The sequence below is a fragment of the Meleagris gallopavo genome, chromosome 8 (assembly GCF_905368555.1).
Source record: "Meleagris gallopavo chromosome 8, MGAL_WU_HG_1.1, whole genome shotgun sequence".
Lineage (NCBI taxonomy): Eukaryota > Metazoa > Chordata > Aves > Galliformes > Phasianidae > Meleagris > Meleagris gallopavo.
The window spans coordinates 32,071,767-32,099,278 of NC_139411.1; the positions used below are offsets into that span (position 1 = coordinate 32,071,767).

Below are 27,512 nucleotides of genomic sequence, written 5' to 3' on the forward strand. Positions count from 1 at the left end.
TTGCAACACATGCCCACAATATCCAGTGACCATGACACATCTCCACAGTTCTTGAACACATCCAGGGATGGGGACACTTCCACCTCCCTGGACAGCCTGTCCCAGTGTTTCTGTGCTCTTTCTGAGAAGAAATTTTTATCTCGTTTTTATCTCCCCTGATGCAACTTGAGACTATTACCCCTTGTGGGGAAAAAAATTAACTTGATATTTACTTTTAAGTTTGTGGTGATAAATGATACAAGCTGCAGACTGTTTCTCCATTGTAGGAGCTGTCTGGCACGCTGAGGAGGACAAAAGTAGAGGAGATGCAGTATTACAAATAGGTGCCATAGCCACAATGGATTTGTGGATGTTGCAGAAACAGCAGATCAAGAGAACTCTGTTTCAGTTCATAGAAAATTAAGTCAGCTCAGGTGGCTAAGAAGGCCAATGGTATCCTTGCTTGTATCAGAAATAGCATGGCCAGCAGGAGTGGGGAAGCAATCATCCCTCTGTACTCAACTCTGGTACTGCATTCAGTTTTGGGCTCCTCACTATAAGAAAGGCAGAGGCCCCAGAGTGTGTCCAGAGAAGGATAATGAAGCTGGTGAGGGGTCTGATGCACAAGGTTTCTGAGGAGGAGCTGAGGGAGGTGGGATTGTTCAGTCTGGAAAAGAAGAGGCTCAGGGGAGACATAGCTCTCTACAACTGTCTGAATTGAGACTGTGGTGAGGTGGGGATTGGCCACTTCTCCCATGTAACTCAGGGATAGGGCTAGAGGGAATAGCCTTAAGTTGTGCCAGGGAGGTTCATGTTGGATATTAGGAAAATTCTTTTCTCTGAAAGCAATCAGGCACTGGAACGGGCTGCTCAGGGATGGTGGAGTCCCTATCCCTGGAGATGCTCAAGAAACATTTAAATATTGTACTGAGGGACACGGTTTAGAGGGAAATACTGGGGGTAGGTGCATAGTTGGACTGATGGTCTTGGAGGTCCTTCTCAACCTTGGTGATTCTATGATTCTAAGTCCATTCTGAATCCTGCTCATCATAGATATTATCTGAGCTACCTGACCACTCTTTGCGTCCCTTCCATGTCACCAGCATCCCAACAGCCTGCTGTAGCTTTCTCTTTTTTCATACGAGAGAGATACAACGCCATTGAGGGGTTGGAACAAAGGGCATAGATAGATCCCTCCTTGTATTTCCACAGTTCAGGTAACTCATATGGAAAAAAATAAAACAAAGTACAGTAGTTACCGTGTCCACTGAAAATCGAAGTGCAACGGCCACCCATTTCACTGAACTGAAAGTCAACTCTGAGCGCTCTGAGAAAAACCATAAATTATTCTATCTCTGAAAGAGGGATTCAGATGCTTTTTGTCTCCCGTCAATACAAATCTGGCTGTGCTCAGTGAGTTATATTAAATGCACATGTATCTCCTTCAAGCCACATTTCATGCTCTCCAAACATCTTCCCCTAAATTAGATCCTTTCATATTCCTTGAAATGCTCAGTTCTTAATTAGGAAAGAGGTCTGATTTTCCATTTTCATTAACTTATTTGATTTCAAGATTCTGAAGTAATGGTAAGTAAATGAAACCTACTGAAAGTCAAAAAGATGCAATCTGTTTCAGACAATGAAAACTGTCGTTTATTTAAATGCAAGTACAGGTAGGTGTGTGTATCCTGGCTGAACAGAAGCCTTGACAATGCAGCAATCTCCGGAGAAGCACTGAAACGTATTTTGCTTCTCTGAATGAACTCAAAGGGTTGGCCCCATTAATACTTAAATCACTTAATTACTTGGCTTAATTCACATGCTATTCCTCACTTTTGGATTCCTCCTGCTCCCCTCCAATCAGACTGCACCAGGCCCATGCCAAGGCCCTTAACTCAGGCTTTGCTCTCTCTAAACATCTTTTCATATTGTGTGGCTCAGATTAAATCTTCTCTGCTAATTTGTTATTGCAATCACAGATGTGCTTCTGGATTCGAGTTCCCTTTTGCATCACAGATACTGGAATGTGAACCAGAAGTGAGGGGTTGGTGTCTGATTTCTACTCTTTCAAACAGTAATTTGTCTCTGATGATCTTTTGAAGATGATGAATGAGTTATGTGAGAACAGATCAAATATTAACAATTTTTAAACTAATGGAAGGAGAGATTTCACCCCAATCTCAAGCTACTCAAGATAACTTGACAAACTTCCCAACGCTGTACTTTGAAGGCACATTAATCATTTTTACATCCAGGAACGTGCCCTAAGAGAAAGAAGGATCTGAAGATTTCCTGGTAAAGCACACAATATTGCCAACCTCTGTGCAGCATCTCACATTTTTTCTATGTAATCAGAAAAAAAGTTAACTATCAGATGCCACTTCTATACATATGCATTCTTGCAGAAAATAAAAGGTGTAAAGTAGCAGAGAAAGCTCAGAAAACTATCTATGAAGCACACCCTAGAACAAAAACGTATGTTTTTTCATGAATCTTGTTTGCCCAGAGATTTAAAGTATGGATAAGCAGTGCATTTCTTGCTTCAAAGGCAAAGACAAAAATACTGTTACCATTAATATCCAGATAAAAAACTGCAACCATAATGTTTCTATTAATTATAAAATACATTTCATAAAGTAACTAGGAGGCTATCTAGGATACCTAGGAGGGTGTAGATGGCCAGGATGCAGAACATGCATCTAATTCCTCCTGTAGAGAACATCCTTAAGTATTTTCAATTGCTAAATGATCTTACAGAAAATCTGTTCCGTTCATTACTGTTCATAGGTTCAGAAAGCAAAGCCATAAAAGGATATTTCTAGAGCAAACTCCATTACAATGCATTAGATAAACTTGTGGGTCTAAAAAAATAACCCCTGAATCAAGGTTGTATGCATTGATACAGCAGCTCAGCACAACTCTCCTTTATATAAATCATCTGGAAATAGCACACCCTCTCTCCACTGAAGGACGAGGTAAATAACTGAAGAGGAGGCAAAACCAGATAATCAATGATTTCACTTGGCTTCAGGGTTACTGCCAGAATTTTCAGCCCCTCAGAGAAAAAAAGCAAAAGAAAAAAAAAAAATCAATATAACGCAGCATTTGAAGATAACAAAGAAACGTCTCAAAGGCATTTGCAACATGTGATAAAAGCGTGCAGAGAAGTTTGCTGTCACCTTCAGCTGCTGTGCCATGGGCAAAAAGGCTCCTGCACCCGCTGCACTGACTGCATGGGATGGGAAAGCTAAGAGAAGAGTAAGCTCTGCAGAAGGCTCTCACAGAACACTGCAATTACACGGACCAAAGCAACAAGAGAGAAGAATGGGAACGTTTTTCAGCCTGGTCTGTGGACGCAGGAGCTGAATGCCCATAGGATGCGTGGGGAAGTGGAGCTGAGAGCAGTGCTGAAGTGAGGATGGGAGAAAGCAGCAGTTGTCAATGCAGCTGAAAGCGAGGAGCATGGGCAGCTGTGAGCTGCAAGCTGTTTGGATTCTCCCTGTAACAGGAGCTCAGCTGAAGCTCTGCCTGTGGAAAATCCAGGCCACCGGATCAACCCATCCTGACAGGAGGGTTTCAATTTCCTTCCTGGACAGCTTTCAGTTGCCTCTATGTTAACATATCATTTAAGCACTTTTTTTTTTTTTTTCTTCTAACAATGCTTCTTCTAACTCCATTTTTTTTTTTTAATTTATATCAGTTCTGCTTTGCTTTTGCCAGCCTGCCCCAAAAGTTAGTGAATTAATACAGGTAACAGAATAACAAAGATTATCAGACACCATATACTTTATGTAGTTCTGCTTGTGCAAATGCAACAAAGATCTGGAGCAAACACAACGTACAGCACAAGGCTTAAAGGTGATAGCCTCAAATTCTCTGCTTCCTATCTCCGTTTTGGACATTTTCTTTCCAATATTAGACCCCTACTGAAATTTCAGCGCACCCAGAGCTGGGCCATAATACACAGCATTTTGGTGTTCGTACAAGATGGATCTAATGTTAGTAGATGGATTATTAGATTGATCTAGTATTAAATATGGAGGTTGGTGGACCTAGATGTGTCAGGGGGATTGAAGCTTGATGAACCTTGAGGTCCCTTCCAACCCAAGCCATTCTATGACTCTATGATTAATATGCTACACGATACTGACTTCTCATCAGCACTGTAGACTTTCAGTCTTCTGAAGGAAAATACTTCCATTCAGACACAGAGAGGTCTTCCCATCAGATCTTGAATGGCAAGCCAACCATCTTACGTGGAGAAACAAAAAACAAGGACAGACTAGATTCAAAAATCCTTCAAAATTAAGGGTAGTGAAGCACTGCATGGGCTGCCCAGAGAGGTAGTGGTGTCCATCCCTGCAGGAACACTCCTACTAAAAAAAAACAAACAAACAACAACAACCAAACCCCAAACCCAACACCATGTCTCTGTTCACTGCTAATTAAAATTGAAACAGCTCTGCCACACAACCCATGTGATTTAACAGAAGGGCTTTACACATGTTTTGAGTTATTGAATGCTTATTGTAAACAGTTGAAATTGTCATCTCAGGATTTGGTCTATTTATGATGCACTGCAGTTAAATCCTCTCCTCCCTTCCCCCTTTCTGAAAACCTTTTGAAGTTTTGATGCTTCTCAGAGTAACAGATGATACAGATAGGAGCCTTCTGCTGCCACCCAGCATTGTTTATGGCATTGTACTCCCAGAAAGCCACTGAAGGGTCTCTGGTGAAGCCAGAATATCACTGCATAACACGCTTCGTATAGAATACAGAAAGATATACAAAGGAGACTTCACCCAGCTTTCAAAAGATGAATCTTTCCCTTCCAGTTCTGTTCATGGTATTTTATACCATATGCTTTGGAAAGTGGCAATCAGGACATGCTACTGCAAGACATAGTCAACAGTAGATATGGACGTTGTGTTCTTTTGTAACCTGTCTCAGTATAATGGCTCATCCATCTCTTTCCAGAACCTCTAAAACACCTCAAAGAAAGGATTTCCTTGGGCTGTGTACAACTTTTTTTCTAAGTGTCTTTCTTGTTTATAGCAGCTTCTATCACTGCTGCAAGCGAGCATCTCGCCATGCGTAAGACGGCACCAATTTGCAAGACTGAGATGTAACACCACTTCCATTTTACAGATGATCCACTGCAGCACGGAGAGGCTAATTGCCTTATCCATGATGACAAGGGAGCTTTGAAGCACAACACAAAATGTAACAAGTTCTGCCAGGGCCCTAACTAATTTGTCCCTACATCAAACTCCTCGGGTCATAAATAATCCAACCTCCCTGGCATCCTGACCCGCTTCCGTGATTTGAATGTGCATCCTTGAGCTAATGAAAAATCTTACAAGAACAAAAGGCTCAACTTCTACTGGAACATTCTTTCTTCAACCAGTTCAGACAGCACTGTAATTAATGTTTTAATTGTCTGCATAGTATTTAGAATCCAGTTCTAAGCTGTAGTAAACTAATAATTGGAAGAGAAAGAAAAGCCAACAAAGAAAAGTCAGTGATGTCGACAAAGTTCTCATCTTAAGCAAGAAGTTGAAGTCCTCTCTATGAAGCTTCGTGCATCTAAAAACTAAAAATACCCAAATCTCATTGAAACCTCAAGATGGTGAAAACACACAAGGCAGGTTTTGATAATGGAGAAAGAATGATTTTTGCTTCACACTGAACCATAGAAAATGTGTCTTAAGGGAACTAAGATATTCCTTGCCCTGTGTCAGGACCAACTACACTCCTCTCATTAGCAGCTGTTTTTCTGGTGTTTCTGAAAACCAAGCACAATCTGAGAGACTTCAAAGCTTCCCTTCCTCACTGCATGTACAAACATACTTCCTTTTCTCATTATCTTCATTACTGAGCTCTTACTTGCTGCCTTGTAAGGCCATTCTTCTCGTTGCTGCCAGACAAGGAGCATATCTAACAGTGCCACTGTAACTAATTACTGCCTCTGACTTTCCTGCAGCCTTTTGCATACTTGAAGATTCATCATGTCTTGCCCAGCTCTTCCCATCTACACTGACATCCCATTTCTCTGCTCCTCACCACAGGCCATGCTTTCCAGCCATTCCCTGCACTTCATCCAGCAGTCCCCCAGGTGACCTATCTCATTTGTGAAGAGAACTGCCCCAGACCACACGTAACACAGCAGTAGAAGCTACAGAGACATTAATTTACAGAAGGCTAATGCATATAACCAGTAGCCTTAACTTTCAAAGGAACAACATGACAAACCAGAGTGAGCTCAGTAGCAGCCAACAAGATGCTCCAGAGCTGATGGACCACTTGGTCTTCCCCAGGGAAAGAGAAGCTTGTGGTGGCTGCTGGCAGCCTTACACTCCATAAAACTTTTAAATGCGTTCTTTACTTATTCTCCTTATCACTCCTACTAAAAAAAAAATAGCAAGCTCTCATCAACTGCATTGCACAACATGAAAAAAGGTGATAATGTACCCTTACTGACTGATAACTTGAAGATCATCATTTGTCCTTTTATTTAAGCAAATCCCTTTCACTTTATTGCTCCCTGTGGTCATATATTTTAATAACTCCTCTCCTTCCCAGTAGCTATTCAACAAGGATCTAGTATGAAACACGTACAAGTCTCCAGGGCTGCAATCTCCTGTGAGATTTAAGGGATTCAATGCATTGAAGGTCTCTGAGACACTCACATCCACAGCTTGCCAACTGCACTTACAAGTCCACCAGCCACCAGACTAGTAATGGATAGCACATCCCACCAGCTCCTCTTCAGACACTCAGCACTTTTTCCCCCACAGAAAGCAAGAAGTCCAAACTTTCTCTGAAGTATGCACCTAAATTACTGCTCCATTATATCCCTTAAAAAAAAAAAATCTTAAAAGAGCACTGTTTAAACATAATATATTGCACAAGATCTGGTTTTTGTATTCCCAACTCCTACAAGCAGAAGGCAGAGAGGAGAGATTATGAAAAGGTTCATTAGTGTCTCTATACACAGCAAGCGTTTGCAGATAGGGGTACCTCTGCACTGTATTGCAAAGTGTCAGCAAACAGAGTGTGTCTAGAATGGGACTTTGAGGCACAGGAGCACGACAGAGTCTTCTGGTGAGTTTAAAAATACAGTGCACCTTTTTGGAATGTGCCATGCAGGGTCAGTAATGTGTGAGTTGAAAAGGGCTCAACAGGGTTTCCTCAACAGTGCTGATTCCCTGAGCTGACTGGGGAAGGAGGAATGCCAGGCTGTGTCACGAAGCTTACATGAAAAGAGTCACTTGTCAGTAGACTGATGACTTTCAGAGAGGAGCTCAGATGTGCAACTCATTGGGATGCCCTCGCCTGCCTCCCGCGTCCTGAGCTCCAAAATGAGGGATGCTGCCTCGCTCCCCCACAAAGCATTATTTACTTTTAAAAAGAAACTCTTTAAAGAAGCCCACATTTCACCACAAACTGGATCAAGAAAGTATATCAACTGCCCCCCAAACAACTCAAATTTTGATGTGCAAATCAAAATTCACAGATGGGAATACCTGTACAAACATTACCTTAGACTAAATATATACATACAAACATTTCCTTGGGCTAAATATGTGGGACAAGCTATTACTTTTCTCCATATCAAGGCCGTGACAGTGACATGGCACCAAGAGACAAAATAAAGCTCTCTAAAAATGAAGAATCAAATTTCTGCACGTTCCCAGAGATGCGGGGAAACAGTTTTGTGAGAGATCAGTAAAGATAGAAATAAATGCCATAAGACTTGATTTTGTGCTGAACAAACATCTCACTTACAGTAGACTGGGAGGTGCCAGCCAGCTCACCAATGTAACACAGCACAAGAGATTTCACTATTGCTCCTGAGGAACTTTTGAAACTCTCAGTGTCATGACAAGAAAACGCACATCCAAAATGCAAAAAGTGTGGAATGTACAGATATAAAAGGACATGGTAGCTGCTGAAGTAGCAATAAAAATGTACCATCATGTTTCCAAACCACTTGGCTTGACCGCAATGGCTAATTTAGGAATTCACACAAAACAAAACAACCCCACCCCAACACGGTCATTGAAGGCTGTAAGCAAACTGGACTCCTCCTCTGATTTACAGATATCAGCGACACTTTCAATGATTGAACACTTCATTTTTTTTATAGCATACTATTTTTTTTTTTTTCCACAGCCTGGTCCTAAAATTAGAACAACTTGGTCTACACAGATGAAGCTCATGCCATTGGCAGTGTAACAAGGACACGCTGACAAGAGCTCAGATACTAAATGCAATTCCTGCTCAATAACACGTCCTAGCAAAGTAGAAACACTGACAGGCTTTGCACTCTGTGGTATCTATCTTCTCTGTCAACTACTTGATTTTATACCTTGATTTCAATAATCTTACTGTGAGCCAACTCAGGCACTTATCCCCACATAAAAATTACAAAAAAGACTCAAATTATGATTGGACAGTTGAATTCTGAGACAAGTCTAGATAGAGGTTATCTGTATACATGTATGTATATGAAAATGTATATATCAGTACCAGGAAACACCCACGTGGCTCTGGGCTGGTGCTTGGCAGGGAGGTTGAAGCTGGATGATCATTAAGGCCTGGGTTGAAAAGGACCATTCTATGATTCTATGATATGAAATTCAGTAATGCAGTGAGAAATCCCCTTTAAAGGAACAACCAAATCCATCTGTCATTCCCTCCTATCTCAAATGCACAGGTTTGGAGAAATTGCTAAACACTGGATGTTCAAAGGCAAAGGCTGAAATGGGAGTTGGTGTCAATCATTGAAGTTTCTTTCTAACTTAGCGAGCAAAAGACACACAGAAGTGTATTACAACTAGCAAGTCATGTTTTAAAAATAAATTGATGTTTGATTATTAAATTGTACATTTGAGAGCAGTAAAAACGTGAAAGAAAGATACATAATACTCTAAAAAGCCATTTCTCAAATGTTTCTTAAAATGAAGTGTTTTCTTGTCAGTCTCACTCCTATCAAAGAAAGGTGATCGTGCTAAAGGGGACTTGGACTGATTTATGGGGCTCATCATACACTGTAAAAATTCCAATTAATGTTCTTCAGAGCTCTTACAAGCTGCTCTTAAACTGCTTCCGAGACTATAACACTGAAACCCTTGTACTCAGCATTGCAAACACTCCTCCTCTTTCATTCTTTGAAAAAACAGTCTTGAAAATATTTGTTCCCTTGTCCTGACAACACATGCGTGATTTATCCACACATGCAAGACATTCATCTCTCCCCAGAACAGCAAACCCTTGCTCCCTAAAAGTCATACAGTGTGCAAGTATGAATACAAATATTTTTAATCTGAAAAGGCCATTACTAAAATCAAATTGATGTCCCATGGCTTGGATTAAACTTTATTCCCATTTTATAGATATAAAAGGGCAAGACAATAAAAGAGATGCTTGACTGTACAAAGCAAGCAATTTAGGTTTCCATTCTTAAAAAAAAAAAAATTTTTTTTTTTTTTTAAAGAAAAAGGAAACGTTTTATCCATATCTTGAAGTTGCCCTCTGCAATTCATACTTTTCCCAGGCTCTTGAGGCTTTGTCTCCATCAAGCAGCATTTTCCTTTCCTCTCTCCTCCTATGGGGATCCTGGGAAACAACCACTTGCGCTTGGAGGACTCTCACAGATCAGAGCTTAAACCAGTCCAGCACTACTCCCTTTCTTCCTTTTATAATCAACATACCACGTCTGTAAGCAATTCTGCACTAAAGCTTACAATAAAAATGGAGGTCAGTGTTTTGAAATATCTTTTTCTGTTGCAATTAGGGCCTTTTACAATCAGAAACGTTAAAGTAGTAAAGAGGTACTCAGGAAAGTAAGCAGCAGAACTTTATATTCCATTACAAGCATTTAAATTGATTCAAATTTCTCTCTAAGGGAAGTGCTTTGGTGATTCTGTTTTCTTTCTTATGCATGTCACTCACTTAATTTACAGCAATTTGCAGGCCTTGATGCATCTCAATAACTCTCTCTACCGAACATGACAATGCTTGGCAATAAAAGGTTAAAATTCACTTTGCCCTCTGACTATAGCAGAAATACCTTTGCAAGCTAATGACTGTAACAGGCTGGTCTGTTCCCGAATAAACATTCTAGGGATTTCCTGAGGTGTTTTGTTTTGTCTTTTCTTTCTTTCTTTTTTCTCATCTTTTTAATTGAGAGAATAGGAATTGGAGGGCACAGACAGCTTAGATGCTATTTCAGTCAAAAAAAGAGTGCATGTTGTCTTTCTATATGCCTTTTAAAGTAAGAAAAAAAAAATACATTTACACAGCTTCTGGATATTCATTTTATAGGAAAAAAAAAAATCTTTAAAGCTTATCCAACTCATCTCCTCCTGCCAACTTTCCTTGCCAACTCTTTCTTAGTAATGCCAGTAAATGCCAAAAAAGTCTGGTTTAAACAACGTTTCTGTCTGTTGCAACCAAGAGAAAGGCACTTTCTGTTGGAGATACTCAGTTTAGGAATCCCACTTCTTTTTTCCTGTTGCTGAAAATGTACCCTGACCATGCCAGTGTGGGCTGGAGGGATCGTGCAGTGCTAAAACAGCAATATTCTAGAAGCAACTGAGGACAAAATTACACAGTTCCTCTTATTGGCTTTTCCCGCAACAGATTCATTTCCAGAAACTCCCTTCTCACTTGAAAAAGGCAGATGCAGTATCTGCCAAGGAAACGGCCCTTTTTGGGGCAGGGATACTACGGCTGTTTACATTAACACATCTCTGAGCTTTTGTCTCATCGTCATTTGCCAGGAGTCGAAGCAGACCTCCTTTAGCAGCGTCTCTTTTTCAGTACAAGATGTACTTAATGTGAAAACATCTAGGGAAAGATGATGGAATGGGTGAAACTAAAGTAAATAATGTCATCTGAGAGACACCAGTGTAGGATTTCATCCAAGATTGCTGCCTGAAAGAGCCTGCCATCTCCAACACTCACACAAATGAAGTGTACCGGGAAATAGCATCCACCAGCGTGCAAAGTTAGGCATCTCAATGAAGACCCGATCCTCCCCTAGCTCAACAGCAGCTTTGACATAAAAACGTTTGCTCCTGTGCGCAGCTAAGCAGGCTAAGGTTATGAATATCCTTCTCCTGAATATCAAAATTATATATGGGCTTCGATTTCAAGACACCAGGAGGAGGCTAATCACTCCAGAAGGCGATGGCTGCCAGGAAGGCTTTGGCAGGTTTGGCCCAAAAAAGCCATTTTAGCACTGCGTTGCTCAAGAGCTCCATAAAGGATGTAGTCAATGGGGAGAGCAAAGGGGAAGAAGATGCCTGCCCAGGAACCACCCAGTAGCTTCTAATGGAGGGAGATGGCCAGAGTTGGAGAGGGAATGAGTTTATTCTGCAGAAGGAAAATAACACTGACCCTAAGACAGAAGACAATTCCCTGAGCACGATTCAGACCTCAGAAGAAACAACAGACTTGCAGGTCCCAGGATGGGACCTGAGGCAGTGAACGGAAGGTCCATCACAAATCTGGAGGTGCAGATCTCCTCTGAGCTCAATGTGTTTTGCTTTGCTGTGAAACAAGAGTGGTGACAAGACCTCTCCCCAGACTCAACATCCCCCAGAGTCACTATTGAGCATCTAGATGCTCTACTGGTTGGGCAAACACATGCTCCTGTGCCACCACTATCACCAGCAGACTTGACTTTACACTGACCAGAAATATCACAAGCACATCCTTGTGGGACAGGGATGAATTCAAGACAAGTAACACATCTGCAGACTCTGGTAGCACCCCACATGCATCGTGCAAATAGAAAGGCATCCCACAAACATCAGCACAAGCATTTTGTCTCCTATCTTGCCAAGCTTCATCACTCCACTGTCTACAACACCATAAATTGCAGTTGTTTTCTTAAATTAAGCTTTGAAGGCTCAATGATACTTGGAAACTGTGTCCTTGAGGAAAAAAAGTGCACAAAAGGGACACACAACTTCCTCAGGATAGAAGCAGAATACAAACTTTCTGCTACCATCTCAAAACAATATGGATCATTTTTACCTCATCTATATGAGCTTTTTAAAAATAATTGGCAGGATTTTTGGAAGTCATTCTTTCTCCTGAAAAATGGCAACACTTTAAAATCCTTTTCATTGTCAAGATACTATGACCGCCTTTAAAAAAAGGCTTATTATCAATTCTAATTATATTTTTCTTATCAAGCTTTAAGCTCCACATTACGTCTATGATTTTTTGTTACAACTCTGAAGAATGAGAAATTCCCTATAGAAAAAGTAAATCACCTGGGGCTTGAGATAAATCACATTCAAATAGAATTATAATTCAACAACAAAAGCACCAAGCTTGTAACAATGGGACTTTGCGGATCTACCAGCTACATTTACCTCTTTATCCCTAAAATATACATACATTGAGGACAATTCAATTTACTTCGGCTCCCCAAGATAAGGGTCTTCATCACAGCGTGTGCCAATGGTTCTTACTTTCCATGGCAGTCCCCTTTAGTCCTTAGAAAGACCTCAAAAATCCCAGTGCCACCACCCAGAGGGCCCGCTGCAGGGATTGCACTGCATTCAGCTCTACTCAAGGCAATTGCAGAGAGCACTGAGAACATGGGAGATTCTCCTTTTTCCTGTAAAAGAACGATCACGTGTTCGTAGCTGGAAAGTAGAGCATTGTTTTACTCCAATGCTGAAATTCATACCTTACGCTCACAAGATCTGTTGCAAGAGAGACGAAGTAGCCAAGTAAAAGCTAAATTAATTCAATATGAAAGTGCCTCAGAACAAGCACTTCACAAAACTGGCGTAACGCTGCTTAATTGCAAGGACTTAATTTTTGATTTCAGCACCACTTTAAAGGGTTACTGCACCATTAAGATCAAAACCTTTCTATTAGTTGTCTTCCCCCAAAAAATTCATATGCAAGAACCTCAGCCCCATCACCTTATGGAGGCAGATTCCTCAAGCCCTGATCTGAGACACTACCTCATTGCTGGTGGGCCATGTGCAGCAAGCAAGGAAAACGCTTCTGCAGAGCCCATGGCACACAGTTGCTGGCAGTGGAGCTGGGCTGGTATGGGAGACAGCTCACCCAGGGCCGTTACATCACAGCCATCCTCACTGGCCAAGTATGACAAAATCCCTCCTGACAGCCCGGTGTGATGCAGCCTCATGGAAGGGAATTTCACCCTACAGAAGGCTCCAAAATGCCGAGGGGGTTGGGGTGGGGCAGACGGTTAATAAAAAGCTCCAGGTTTTCTCTGTATTGCAGTCTCCGTCCATGCTATCTGCTATTTATCTTGCGATTGAACTATCCCACAAAACTTCACACACTGTATCACTTAAGCTAAAAATGAAATGGACCGTTTTCTGGGACGAATCCCAATTGCTTAACACGTCCCAGGATGCCCAGGCGTCTCAGGCAGGAAATGAACACTGGTGTATCTCGTTGAAACTAGGGCACTGATTCAGTGCAGACAGAGGAAAGTATTTCCCTTACTCAATCAGCAACACGATGTTCTTATTGGTGGTCCCAGCTCCAGGAATTCACCAGACTCGTGGCTGCACTAGAGATCGAGCAAGTCCCCAGAAACAGGATGCGTCTCCTGGCACCTTGTTTTAATTCCTTAAATGAAATGATCAGAAGGAATGACTGGCTGAAGATGAGAGAGGTCTGGCTAAGAGGATGCGTTTCCCTTTGCAAGAACCCCTCTTGCACAAGGCAAATGGAGAGGGGCATCTCTAAGCTGATTCGATCACTCAGGGTTGGGGGAGAACCTGGGCATTTCCATCCCACACCTTACTCTTGAATTAAGCAAACATGGAGGAGTTATTAAACAAATGGCGCATTTCTGAACTAATTAATCCTCACAGTGGCCCTACAACGCAGGGCTGTACATACAATAAAAAGCCAAAGAAATAACAGATTGTTTACTGGCTGTTGAATTAATGACTGCCAGGTTACTAATTAGAAGCTCAGGGGCAGATCTCCTGGAGAACTTCACCGAGGATCAGTGCAGTGTCTCACACTGCTGTGGCTGGCTGTGCCAAGCTGCATTCCCAGCTGATGACACAGCCCTAGCAGCATGCACAGCACTGCCTCTTGTATTTGGTACTCATGAGTCATAAAATTATGGAGAGCACTATAAATTCTGTTTATGCCTCTCTCTCTTAAGATATGTAAAACAACTATGTAAAAGAGCTCTGAAAGCTGTCCTCTCAGCCTTCAAAGCCTTGTTTAAGCAGCGCTGTATGATTCCCCTTAATACAATTGTCTGGAAGTCTAAACTTTGGTAATTATTTCAAATGAAAAAGAACAGCAGGAGGCTCTGTTGGAGGGAATATAAACAATTATCACTTGCACGAAGGCTATGCCAGTTATGAAATAAACTTGAATGGGTCTGCTCTTGAAAAGCCTGAGTACTACATTTACTGATCCGACATAGCAGGCCTCTCAGCTGTGCTTCATGCATCAAACGTTGTGCCTGAGCCACAGACAAACCCGTGAGATGCAGCAAGAGGGGAAATCCCACTACTCTGGAGTATTCTGCTGGGTAACCTCATAGCAGCACCAGGGAGAGTGTGCACACAGAGCTCAGGGTGATGAGGCTGGTATAGGTTGCCCAAAGGAGCTGGGGATGCACCATCCTTGGAGACGCACAGGCCAGGTTGGGTGGCAAACCTTTCCACAGCAGGGACTTGGAACTGGAGGATCAAGGTCTGTTCTAACCCAAGCCATCCTATAATTCTATGATTGTACCAGCAGACCTGCCTTGTTAGTCTCAAGGCAAACCACAGTCCTGCAAGCACAAAAGGTGGGAACTAATGGGTAAGGCTCATCTTTGCTTGGCAGTTCTCAGTAGACTCTCAAATCTTTAGCACAATTCTCTTGTTTTTTCTCTTTTTTTTTTTTTTTTTTAATTCAAAGTTCCTTCTTGTTCCTTCCAATAATTTTTTGTTTCAATGGCAATAAAACCTTTCAGTAGATGTTGGGTTAGGTCCTTAACATGCAGTCATGAAAAAAAAAAAATTGAAAAGAATCAGTGCAACATCTGATAAATCTGAAGAATCATAAACGTGACTAACAGCTGTCTGAGGACTCAATGCCTTTGAAGCCAGTGGAGACTTTCACATGAGATTCAAGCAAGCAGTGTCCAAAATGACACACCAATAATCAAACTTTTGATGTTTGCTTATGAGAGCAATCCATAGCACAATGCTTCATGAACAAGGCAGGCAGAAAAGCTGCTTCTCTGCAAGCTCAATGGGACACAGTGCATGCTAAGCAGTAAAAATGGTAATATTCTGCCACTTTACATGCAGAATCCTTTGAGCTGTGACAGCAATACAGTTAAAAAACAGAAGAAATATGCTCGAAGTATATATTTATAGATGGCCTTCATCTTTAGCTTTGAATTTCTTTGCTAGAGTTAATATTCAAAGCATAACATAACACAAAGAGCACTGCTACAAAACAAGGATCTCTGCCTTCTCATCTTCCCCATTTTTTTGAAAGCATTTCTTTAAGATTACAATTTGCAAACCTGACTTACAGCAGCCAAAGGAAGGAAACTGAGTCACACTCGGAGTCACACCCACTAATTATTTTTAAGAAGTTACAGAGCAAAATTTGCTCATTTTCCCCTTTGCATGACCCAAGCTTAATGATAAGTGATGCCTTATGCATCATTCAAAAGCAGCCTGGACTGACAAGCTGAGACTCAAAGCAACCTGACGGACTTCAGGGCTTTCAAGTTTTGTATACAGCTTTTCAGAAACCATACACAGCTCCACACTGCATGCCTCTGGGTCCTTCAATACCTGCCCAGGTTCAGCTACACTCAGACTTACACTCAAAACTAAATGAATTGCAATCATAGCCTGATTGGAGCATACACGTGTACTGAGCAGTCTAATATTGCACTCAGGACACGAAGTGCAAAATCACAAAGTTACACGAATGAGCACTGAAAAGACACAGAGCACCACCCAGCAGAGAAGTTGTACCTCACTTTCTCGTAAGCTTTTGGAAACCTCAGAGGACTGAATAATGTAAGATGCTCAGCCTGTGGTCATATTTGAGCCCTTGCAGGTGCTGGTGATGACATTATGGATGCTGCATGGCCACCACCAGACAAAAAACAAAACTGCACTTGAGTGACGGGTGCCACCAGACCGAGGAAAGAAAATCTGTGCTCATTTAGCACGACCTCTACGACTCTACATTTACCTGCATAATTCATCATATCTGCACAAGAAACCTTCAATTTCCCAGAAAATCCATGCATTTTAAGTTCTGGACCAAGCTCCAATTAGAAGAAAAAGCCAAGTTCACTGATGAGATGTCAGTCCATGAAGATGAACACCAGCTCAGGGCAATGTCACACCATGATGCACCCAAGCATTACAACCATCTTACGTCTGCCCTGGAAAGTCAGGTACCCAGCATACAGGGTTTCCCCATCATTCAAACCTTTCAAATGTAGAAGGGGAGCCAAGAACCCCTGAACACCCACCTAACATTTGTGCTTCCACAAGGAATGTGCTCCAAAGACCAGATTAAGGCAGCAGCATTACCTGACCTTCAGCTCCTGTGATGCAGGGATCTGGCACAGATTAATCAGTGTGTGCCCCTAACAGAGTACAAGGATAAAAACTGTAGCCAAACAGGTGGTCCTCTGAAAATCTTCCCTACAGTGTTCTGTGTACTAGAACATCACTTACCCAGGTCTCAAACTTGGCTTGATTTTTAAGTCTCAAGCCAAGTTTGAAGAAAAATATTCAGCAGGGAACAAATGAGGAAAGGAGTCTTTTTCCTGTACTTGAATAATATGCAATTTTTTTAAACATTGTTCCAAACTTGGAAAAAAACTAAGAAAAGTAGAACCCAACTCTTTGGGTTCAGACCAAGCACCGTGAAAAGAGTTGACACCAAATGCAGGAGTATGAACAAATGACAGAAATAAAGAAAAATGGAAAGGGAACTGGAACTAGCCATTAAGTATAATGACCTATCAACACCTTCTATAATGCACACAAAGCCTCAAACAAAGAAATCACATCTGCATACAATATGGGCGTCTATTGTTCGAAAGGACATACAGACCTTGCATTCAGGGTCCCGATTTTGCCGTCAGATAGCCAACAATACAGTCGCTCATCAGTAGTCTCAACTGCAACAACTGGATACTCAAATTAGCAGCCACTAATTTTAGCAGTGTGTGCAGGATTAGCAACAAAATATTATATCCAGTTAATAAAAGAATGTGATCGAGCACCACAAATAGTTCAGCTGAAGAGCATTTTCCAAATTCAGCAGAAGATGCCAAGAGAAGAGTTAAGAATCATCAACTTGATGAATTAAAAAAAAAAAAACACTCATTTCCATAGTTAAGTATACATGTTAAGCATATATCATAGAATCATAGAACGGTCTGGGTTGACCTCGTTCCAACCCCCTGCTATGTGCAGGGTCACCAACCAGCAGACCTGGCTGTCCAGAGCCACATCCAGCCTGGCCTTGAATGCCTCCAGGGATGGGCATCCACAGCCTCCTTGGACAACCTGTTCCAGTGTGCAACATAGACGTTATTTTTTAAGTCCTTGAAAAATTATGCCTTAAGTGTATTAAAATAAAAGGAGGTTACAGCTAAGTAAAATTTTTCCCTTGTCTTTCAGCAGTCCTGGTGAGCAGGACGGTGTGTGTGTGAGCGGTCAGCAGGAGTGCTATCAGCAGAAACACGACTGGGCATTTTGCTTCTGTTCTGCACAGCATACAGAGCCCTCAAGAAGAAAGTCATTAGCTTAATAATAATTCATGACAGGCTCTGAATGAGATATTCCAGCAGATAGCACTGTGACTTCTGGGGTAAATAAAAGGATGTTTTTATCCTCAGGATAGGAATGGAAGGGTACGCCACGTTAAATACCAGCATGGTTTCTGAGGGACTAATTGTTAAGAAAGAGTATTTATGATCAGAGGACTGTAGAATGGGGCTTTCATTGAGAGGCAATTATCCATACACAAATAACTTTAATACTTTGGCATTTTTATAACCACTACATTATTTATTTTCCTATATATTCTATTGAAATACCATTCCCCTGGTTACAAGTACGCAGCACTTGGCACTTTTTTTTTTTTACTGCGTTAAAATTAAAATAAAATAGAAGAACACTTTGAAATAAGCTGAAGAACAATAGGTCCTATTTAACCATCGAACACAACAGTATTTGGCTTTTGATCAATATTTATGTGACAAGCTATTCATTACTCTTCTCCTCTACCAGTTTAATGCTGTTGTTCTTCCCACAGCCTGATCTGCACTTTTATGTATTTAATTTATAACAGTTTCCATGGAAAAGAAGTATTCAAAGAAGAAAAAAAAAGTGCTGATACAGCACGTGGATCTTTCTACCAAACCACAAATCTTTTCTAATGTTCATCTTAAACTGAAGGCAATTCTGGGAAACAAATTAATGATATAAATCATATTATCATTACTCACGTAAAGATACTCTGTTGTAACTCCTTCAGAGAGCTACAGCGAGTCGCTGAAAGAACTCTGTATGGAGAACGCCTGTTCCTAATTAAATGATCTAAAAATAGAGTTGCATACGTCCAGGACCAAGCCATCTGTGTTATCTCTCTAAGATAAGCCATTATACACCCACAATGATATCCCTTTCATCACTGCAGATATGCAGACTGAGGACTGGCCTTTCTCTCCAATTTAGGAGGGGGGAAAGGAGCACGAAAGCAACGTTTTCACCCAGACAGTCTATCTGAATGTCGGGTCTGTTGTTCTGAAATCTCTTCTCATATCTATTTCTGTCAGTCAGCTGCCCGACACAAAGCAGTAGCCAAGGAGGACCTCTCCACCAAGCACCTTCCCAATGCAGTAAAGAAAGGCACTTCTAATGGGTTACTGGGCTGTTTTCATGGTTTCTGTCTCTGTGCTTTAGTATTTCCACAATTAAAAAGTTTAACTTTCTTCTGCTTACAGCGACGATTAAAAGAACAATGTTAAAAAGAATCTGGAACAACACTGTACCTAAAAATCTGGCTTAGAAAGGTCAGGAAAGAGACTCTCATGACATCTTTGGTGATAAGAAAGGCAGCAGCAGCTTGTCTTACAGTCTGGAGCTTTGGAGACAGAAAGCAAGCCTCTTCTCCTCAAAACAGCTTCCCATTTCATCAGCCAATGGCTGAGGAAAAGGAGAAAAGCTTATCAGGGTCTGTCAGTGCTCTGCTGTTGTATGAGGCAATCTGAAGCCATGTATATTAACTTCATTAAAAGCACTGTTGCCCTTCCACTTCTCCCATCAGAAATAAGAATGCTACTTTACAGTAACATCCAATTTCTCAGCTTAGGAAGTAAAAATCATACGCTGCAGACCCTCTACTAAAATATATATATTTACAACAGCTACAATGAAGTAAGTACACACTTCATTTCCCCTCCCAGCTGAACACCTTCGAACAAAATAACAGCCAGACAAAGACTAACCTTGGAATAAGCGCTGTTTGCTGGTCTCCACTGTTCTCCATTCAAAAGGAAGGGAACTGTTATCTCATAGTCTTTGGACTGGTCCTTCAGCATCTGCTGTCTCAAGGACTCCAACTTGCTGTCCACATTCTGACCTAGGAGAGGGAGAAGCACTTCACGTTAGGAGGGAGCAAGGTGTGACAACCTGAACATTGTTACTTAAGGGATCTGGCAGCCCATTTCAAAAGGAGATAATTCAGGAAAAGCATTAGACATTAAAACATGAAAAACATCATGCTTTCATGCAGCTATTGTCCAAACCTACACAGTGTTGTAGGAGAGCTGGGGTTCAGGGAGAGAAGATTGGAGATGGTTTCCATTTTCAATCATACATCCTATGCAAAGAGTGCACAGAAAAGCCATAGAGTAGCTGGTGAGGGAACAGCAAACCAACCCATGCAGCAACTGAAATCTAGCTTTAAAACAATACAGAAGATTTTGGTTCTTATGCCTTGAGATATACAAAAGTTGCTATTATTTATGAAGATGTTCTCATATATTACTTTCTGCTTTAACCAGAACTTCAGTATTGCTGTCAAGGGCCCTGGAAATGGTGATCAGCACTGCACAAAGACAGGAAAGGTAAGGAGTAAAGACAGAGCACAAAGACAAGGAGTGGGACTCAACACCTAACTCAGAAACATAAAGAGGTATTGGCATCAGCTATTTAAAATGTTATATTAATAAACATATTAGGGCTTCACTTTTTTTCACTGAAGGTGACAGCAGGAGGAATGCAATGAAACTGTCATTTCAGTGTCATCACTAAGACGGTAAGGAAGCTGCAGGGATTTAAGGGAGATAAGACTTTATCAGGAATATTTTTTCAGTAATTAAGGTAAGAAATCAACATTACTCATTTCAGTCCCTTGGTTCCTCTTTTCCCCATTCTTCCCAGACACTAGCACCTTGAATCCAATCTACAACAGCAGTGGCTGGAAGGAGGATAGTGTACGTGGGGTGTAACTGGTGACATACTTACTCTAGAATAAACAAACCTGGCTGTGGCACAACACAAGCACCAAAGAACAGATAACAATCCCAGACTTCCCGTGTCTTTCCCATTTCAGTAGAGTTGTCTGGTCTACATGCTTTGCAAGCCTGAGCCACTGAGCACAGAGGGAACAAACCCATTATAAATGCCTGAATGTTCCAGGTTGATTGCACATGACAAATTAACCAGGTTTAATCCTAGGTATTCATATCCCCCAAACACTTCGTGTGCCACCTTACTCCACTAAATGTGGCAAGGTGTGGTTGCACTCCATTTCAACAAGTCTGAGCTGTGTACAGCAAAAGTCTTAAGTATTCACTTGTCTTCATAGCTTCAGTATTTCTATACAGACAGGCAGGAAGTCATGAAATATCAAGAATCCCACAACATCAAGGATGCAGATTCACATTAATAAAAAAATATTCTGGAAGAAAATATAAATTCTCTCTGAAACAGTGCTCTACTTCTACACGTCAGATGACTTCAGCTCATACTATAATACCAAAAGGCTATTTGCATACAATATTTATCAACTGTTTCTCCTCTCACTAAGCATACTAACGTCATCGTGCCTGTCAGAGCAAAGAGGCCTAAAAGAAATAAACCATAATACAGGATCTAGAGATGGTACTGAGAATGAATCTTGAGAAGACGAGGATGGTTTGCAGGCGCCATAAGAAAATTGGAAGGCTGGTGGGGGTAGGGCAAGTGTGACAAACAACAGACTGAGCCCTCTAGAGCACCCTGAGGATGAAGGTTGCCCATGCAGAGAAAGGGTTCTTCCCCTGTTCCAGCAGAGCCCGTTGATAGGCATCTAGCAGGGCACAATGCCAACATGGGAGCGATATCCTCTACCCCTCTGTGGGGTGAACCTAATCTGCAGGGTTTGGGCTATCACCTCACCAGCCCAGGAGGGTCTAATTATTACTAATTAGATCTGGACAGCACAGATCCTCACAGCCCTTTATTCTGATGATCAGCCATGAAGCTCCCTCACAGAGCACAAATTTATGAAGCGTATCTCAGAGAAATGAGAAAAGCTTGGCCCTAGCCCTGATTTCTTTTTTCCTTTCTTGGCTCACTGGAGCAGTCTCAGCTCTATGAATCCAATGACTCAGGCTCTTCCATTATTTTACAGGATTTGCACTCTGCAAGCTCCGTGCAGCTGAGGCTTTAAGAACCCCTATGAGCACAATTCTCCTTCCACAGACACACTGACTGCATCACTTCCACGCAGCCCTATGCCATGGGCTGCAGCTAGATATCAGGAGGCTCCAAAGTTTTCTGCTAGTCCTACACATGCAAGTTGCCTTTCCTATTAACTCTGCAAGTCATTAACATCACAGCACCATCCAAAACAGACGAAAAAAGGGGAGAGGGGAGACAGCATTTGCACACACGCAGATATATTGCTCCCTCCCTACACGGCATGGTCTAACAAGTGTAACTGTGATGAAAATACCATGTGAAAAGTGAATCATGTCTACACAAAGTATGGTTTAGTTTTGCCCCTCCTACTTCTATTATTTGGGAATACTTACACGACAGAGTGATGCTTGCGGCACATGAAGAATAAGGTTACAATGAGCAAATTTAATCTTACACACATGCTTATTTATCTGCACACTGGAAAATGCACGTTGCCTGCAAGTGTTGATAGTCTGGAGACAGACGTCAAGACAGGTTTATGGGCAACAGTAATATCTTTATTGGGAAGGATAATTTATTTGGGGGAAACAGAACAGACATGCTTTAGGGCTTGCAAAATCTTGTGAAGCCATAGATTTATAAAATCCGAGATCAATTTCTGTCTGGATTCTCTCCTTCAGAGAAACGTTTTGCTGCTTATCTGGATGCTGTTTTTGTTTAAATTACTGCAGGTGATAAAAATCACAGCTTTCTGCACAGACAGAGAAAACAGCACAGCCAGGTGATGCGGCCTCTCTCCTAAAAGCACTCCAGCATGTGCCCAGCACTGCACATGTGCTCAGTTCCCAACTGTCCTTAGTGTGACATATCCACATCACAACTTAGTCTGCAAAGAAAACAGCAGTTGGGTTTTCTGTTTGTTTGTCTTTCCCCTATTTCAAGATCACAACACCGATGTGCTGTGTGTATTTCTGACAGACTACAACATCTGTAGAACCGATGGGTAAACTGAGATCAATCTTATCAAATAAAAGCCTGGGGAAGATACAAAGGTAAATCCTTCAGGTCAGATTAGTCAGCCTGGTCGAACAGCTTCAAAGAATGCCTAGCAGAAAACAAGGGCTCACAGCTGATGGTGAGTGACCCCCACACATTCAACTGAGATGGGAAAGATGAGGAGGGCTTTTGAGATGCTGTCAACAACAGGACCTAGACATACAAGTCTTGGATAGAGAAAAACCCAAAAATCAGGCAAAGAGTCCCAACAAGTCAGGCTGGAAATAAAGAAAATAGACATGGATGTGCAGAAAAAAGTAGAACAAACTTAAGTGCAGCCCCAGAGCAGCCCTGAATCTGAGCAGTGGTTTGGGCTTCCGTGCAGGTGCGAGGGCTGCTGGCAGCTCTGCAGGGTTGAAGCAATCAAACAGCCCTTGCCTCAGGCCAAGTGGGAATCACCAGATTTATCCCAGTAAGGGACACATCATCCAGTTTCCTGCACAATGACTGAACAAAATGCTTCCATCGCTCTGCTGCTTGGGCCACTCAGCTCAGAGCACCAGTGCAGCCCCCCCAAAGGGCTTCCCAGGAGAGGAGCCCAGTGCTCCTCTGTGCTAATGGAGGGTTTCCATCACTTTGGTCCCTTCCTACAAACTCCCAGTGCCATACATATTACAGACACGCTGATATTTCCTCTGCCACCCTTTGTCACTTCTATACATTTTCACTATGATTTCTTTGAAGTTGCAGCCATTAGACTTTTGTTTGAGTTACATTAATAATGAGGCCTTCTCTCTACAGGGACTCTTGGTATTACAACAGCATAAGCAGCGTAATAATTGAAATTAGAGAATTTAGATTTCCGTAACATGTCATTAGAGGGGAAGAAAACAAGGCCATCAATTTTGCCAGGCACTTTTATTGGAGACAGGTTTCCTATCTTGTGTGTCACTCTCACCCTCTAACTCAAATACTCATTTTCCACTCCAGTGAAATTCCACACGGCTCCTCTTGATGCATGCTTGTCTCTCTCTTGTTCACATGGAAAACTTCACTGTTGTGTCAATCTGATCCCTATTTTTAGCCTACACTGAAGGTAGTGCTTTTGATCCTGGAGCAGCCCATAAGATTGTGTATTGCCCTTCATTCTTCTTCTCAATAATATAAAAGACAGTATGTACAAATTGCAAGATGAGGAGATGTTATCTGTCAGAGACTTTTGTGCTGCTTACATATTTTTCATCTGCAATGTACATCTACAACTCCTCTTTGCACGTTATCGTGCAAGGACTTGATGGCCAAGCAGTTAAAAGAGTTGTCATCTTTTTCTTTGCATTTCATTTCCCTCAAAATAAACTCCATGCACGTGATGTGACATCTTAGTTTAAGGGCCACTGCCTCCTGAAAAAGCCCAGACACACTTCAGATTCCCCTCTACTTAAAATTAATAAGCTTTTAGTCAGGCCGCACAGTGTATTTCTCCTTATGATAAACAAAGAGACGAGTGCTCCCCAGTGCAGGCAGGACTGGATGAGATGAGCTGATAGAAAGGAGAGAGAGAGTTGCCTGGCAGAGCAGAGAGCCCAGCTCACATTGCTCATGCACAGCACACTGCAATGGCTGAGCCAGTTCATATACATCATCCATCTCTTCACCTATACAGATTTACAAAGCCAAATCGTGGCACTCTGCCTCTTTCCTGTGCAGGCATTGGGAACACCACCTATGCTTCTTATCTCTGTCACTCCCACATAATGCCTTCAAGGTCCCAGGGGCACCCAAGGGACCCCACATCCTCATCACCATCATCACCCACCCCAATGTCATGTGGGGTCCACCTGCAGCCCCACTCTTTCCCACCCCTCATGTTCTCTACCACAAAAATCAAAGTAACAGCCAAAGGGAAAAAAAAAAAAAAAAAAAAAACACACACAACATATTATTGAAGCCAAACATTGTCCAGGCACAGATCACAATTTTTTTGCTTACATCATCCTTAAGAATGGTGGCTGCGCCATTTGAAATGGGAATTATAATAAACAGTTGCTCATTAATATAACAAATAGTCAAATTAGACTAATGTATAATAATAAATATGAGAGTGCTGCAAAATAAAACACGCTGAGAACTCCAGTGCACAAAGGTTAAAGAAAGGAAGACTTGCATGGGGTATGAGAAGGAGCAGTTTGCCTTAAAAGTCAACTGTTTTTCTCAGACTCAACACTAATCACCAGCTGAAAACATGTCCATAAAGACAAGAACCAAAATCAGAAACCCCATCAGACTGATTTCTTCCCATCACACTGCTAACAACGCTTATACAGCTTTAGAAAGGGCTGCACAGTGTGCCACTTTCCACCCTCATCTGTGTGTGAGCACAAAGCATGGGCAAGGGTTGGCTGTGCATAAAATATAAGCCTCATCCCCCACTGTAAAGTCCGTCTTAGTTCAGAGCCACAGATGACTTTCTACCCTAATCTTTGCACATCTAGGCAGTACATCAATTCTCTTCAGAAAATCTGGTAAGATTGCTCCTTTCACAGCCTGCCTTGAAAAAACAGTTATAAATAATAATAAAAAAAAGCCATATAACGATACACAAAGTTTTTCTTGTTTTCTAACTCCACCCTGACTCCCAAACCCAAGACCTCAGGCATGTGAATACGAGGCACTTTCAGCACACATTCCACACACCTCCCTAGGCACGAGTCCTGTCCTCTCCTCCACTTTGCAAAGTTATTCCTTGTGTACCAAATCTTTGGAACATCAGAAGCAAGCAGAGGTCTTTGATGAATTTGAGGACATGCAGCAGCTAGAGGACCTGGGACATTTCTGAATTTAGTGTTCTGTTCAAAGAATCATAGAACCATCAAGGTTAGAGAAGACCTCCAAGATCATCCAGTCCAACCATCCACCTACCACCACTACTTCCCACTAAACCATGTCCCTCAGTACAACACTTACATATTCCTTGAGCACCTCCAGGGTCAGTGATGCCATAACTCCCTGGGCAGCCCATTCCAGTGCCCAATGCCTATTTCAGAGAAGTTTCTCTGAGTGTCCAACCTGAATCACCCCTGGAGCAACCTCTCATCCTATTGCTGGTGTAACGCTATAATGAGATGGAAAGCACAGCAATGACAGTGGGGTAGCAAAGCCCCAGGCTGCAGAAATTGAGGATATACCCAAATGCAGAAGCTGTAGACACAAAAACAAAGGAAAAAAAAAGCTGCTTACCTTTAAAAGATCTCACGTGGGCAGAACCTCCAACTAGATACTCATGCCTCCACTGCCAGCCCTTAAATGAGGTCTGGGAAGAGGTGGACCCTGGCTCCAGCCCTTCTGGTCAATCAGCTGCACCTGAGCTCTCCTGGGTTGGCCCTGCCTTCCACCAGGTGCTCAATCACTGCTTCAGGCTGTGACTCAGCATTTCCACTACAGCTAGATACACAGGAGAAGATGTTGACCCCCACCTCGCTACAACTGCCCTTCAGGAGTTGCACAGAGCAGTAATGCCTGCCCCGAGCCTCCCCTTCTCCAGGCTGAACAATCCCAGCTTCTTCAGCAGCTCCTCATAAGCCTTGTGCTCCAGACTCCTCACCAGCTTCGCTGTCCTTCTCTGGATACACTCCAGGATCTCAATGTCTTTCTTGTAATGAGGGGCCCAAACCTGCATGCAGTGCTGGAGGTGCGGAGCTCTTTCTGTATCTAACACTCACTGTGTCCAGCTGATTGGGTGCAGCTGTGCAGTGCCCATGCTGTGCACACCTGATCCTTCACACCCACAGCTCAGCTGAGAAATAGGAGCTTGAGACACACTGACCCCTCTAACACACAGCACCACAAACGTGCTTTTTCATATTTCAGCTTTATAAATTGAAGAACTGTCTCCCGTCATCGCTTGTTCTTCCAGGAGCTATTCCCTTCCTAAGCCCCCATTCTGCCTGATCTGCAACAGGAAGCAGCCTCCTCCCCCCACGACATCCCATAAACTGGGGAAAGCCATCAGTGCAGTGTTTTAACCTGGACAGAGCAGTGAGCACTTCCAAGAGAAGGACACTTGCTGCTTGGCAGCACGGTCAGCGATGCCGTGCGACCAGCTGAGCAAACCAATGACATGTTTGAAGGCAAAAAAGGGAGAGAGATGGGGAAAATAAAAAAGGAAAAACAAAATGTTCATTGTGGAACATACCCCCTAAGCAGTTGGATCATCTTAATCTTCAAGCTTCTGTAATACAACTGTTGGGAGGCTCTAAGTCTGTGCACAATAAAGTGCTTTATTCGGGGAACCGTATGACTCCATCAGTCATTCCAGCACATGTTTGGCACGAATTGAAAGTGAAAAGCATAGCTAAGTCAAATATTTCAGAACTGAACTTGTCTTTCTAACACACATGGTTTATATATTGGTGTAATATCTATATAACTTTTCAGTTCTCATATACAGCACTGTCATGGCTAAAATACAAAATGATGTCTGCTGCACTCGGCAGCATCGCGCTCCTCTGGAGTTAGCACGTGTCAAAAAGCCATTTGCTGGAAAATTAAAAGGGAACGATCACACTTGACAGTCCTCAAGAAAACCTTAGAAATAGCTTTTGTTCATTCTAATTCTTGAATGTCTGCTCCCCAAATCGGGATGCTGCACCACTCTCAGCTGTAACAAAGCCAGGACAGACAGTTCCTTCCCAGGCGTGCGCCCAATATCACTCTCCTCTGTTTGCAGATGAAACAGTGCTCATCACCCACAGTCACTCCAGCTGATGCAAATGAGATTAAAGCAATCTTGGGAGAGCATAGTGTGATTAAAGCAGAAATAATGTGAGGAGGATTTGG

General features: G+C 42.2%; 1 protein-coding gene across 2 annotated transcripts in view; it reads right to left on the reverse strand.

The window, feature by feature from the left end:
• The window catches only part of ADAM12 (ADAM metallopeptidase domain 12), a 169,155-nt gene that overhangs the window by 134,256 nt on the left and 7,387 nt on the right, over positions 1 to 27,512 (reverse strand). For both annotated transcript variants that reach the window (XM_085229126.1, XM_085229125.1), the window contains exon 2: positions 19,499 to 19,632. In XM_085229126.1, the coding sequence (XP_085085252.1) occupies positions 19,499 to 19,632 (134 nt within the window). The remainder of the gene's footprint in view (positions 1 to 19,498; positions 19,633 to 27,512) is intronic.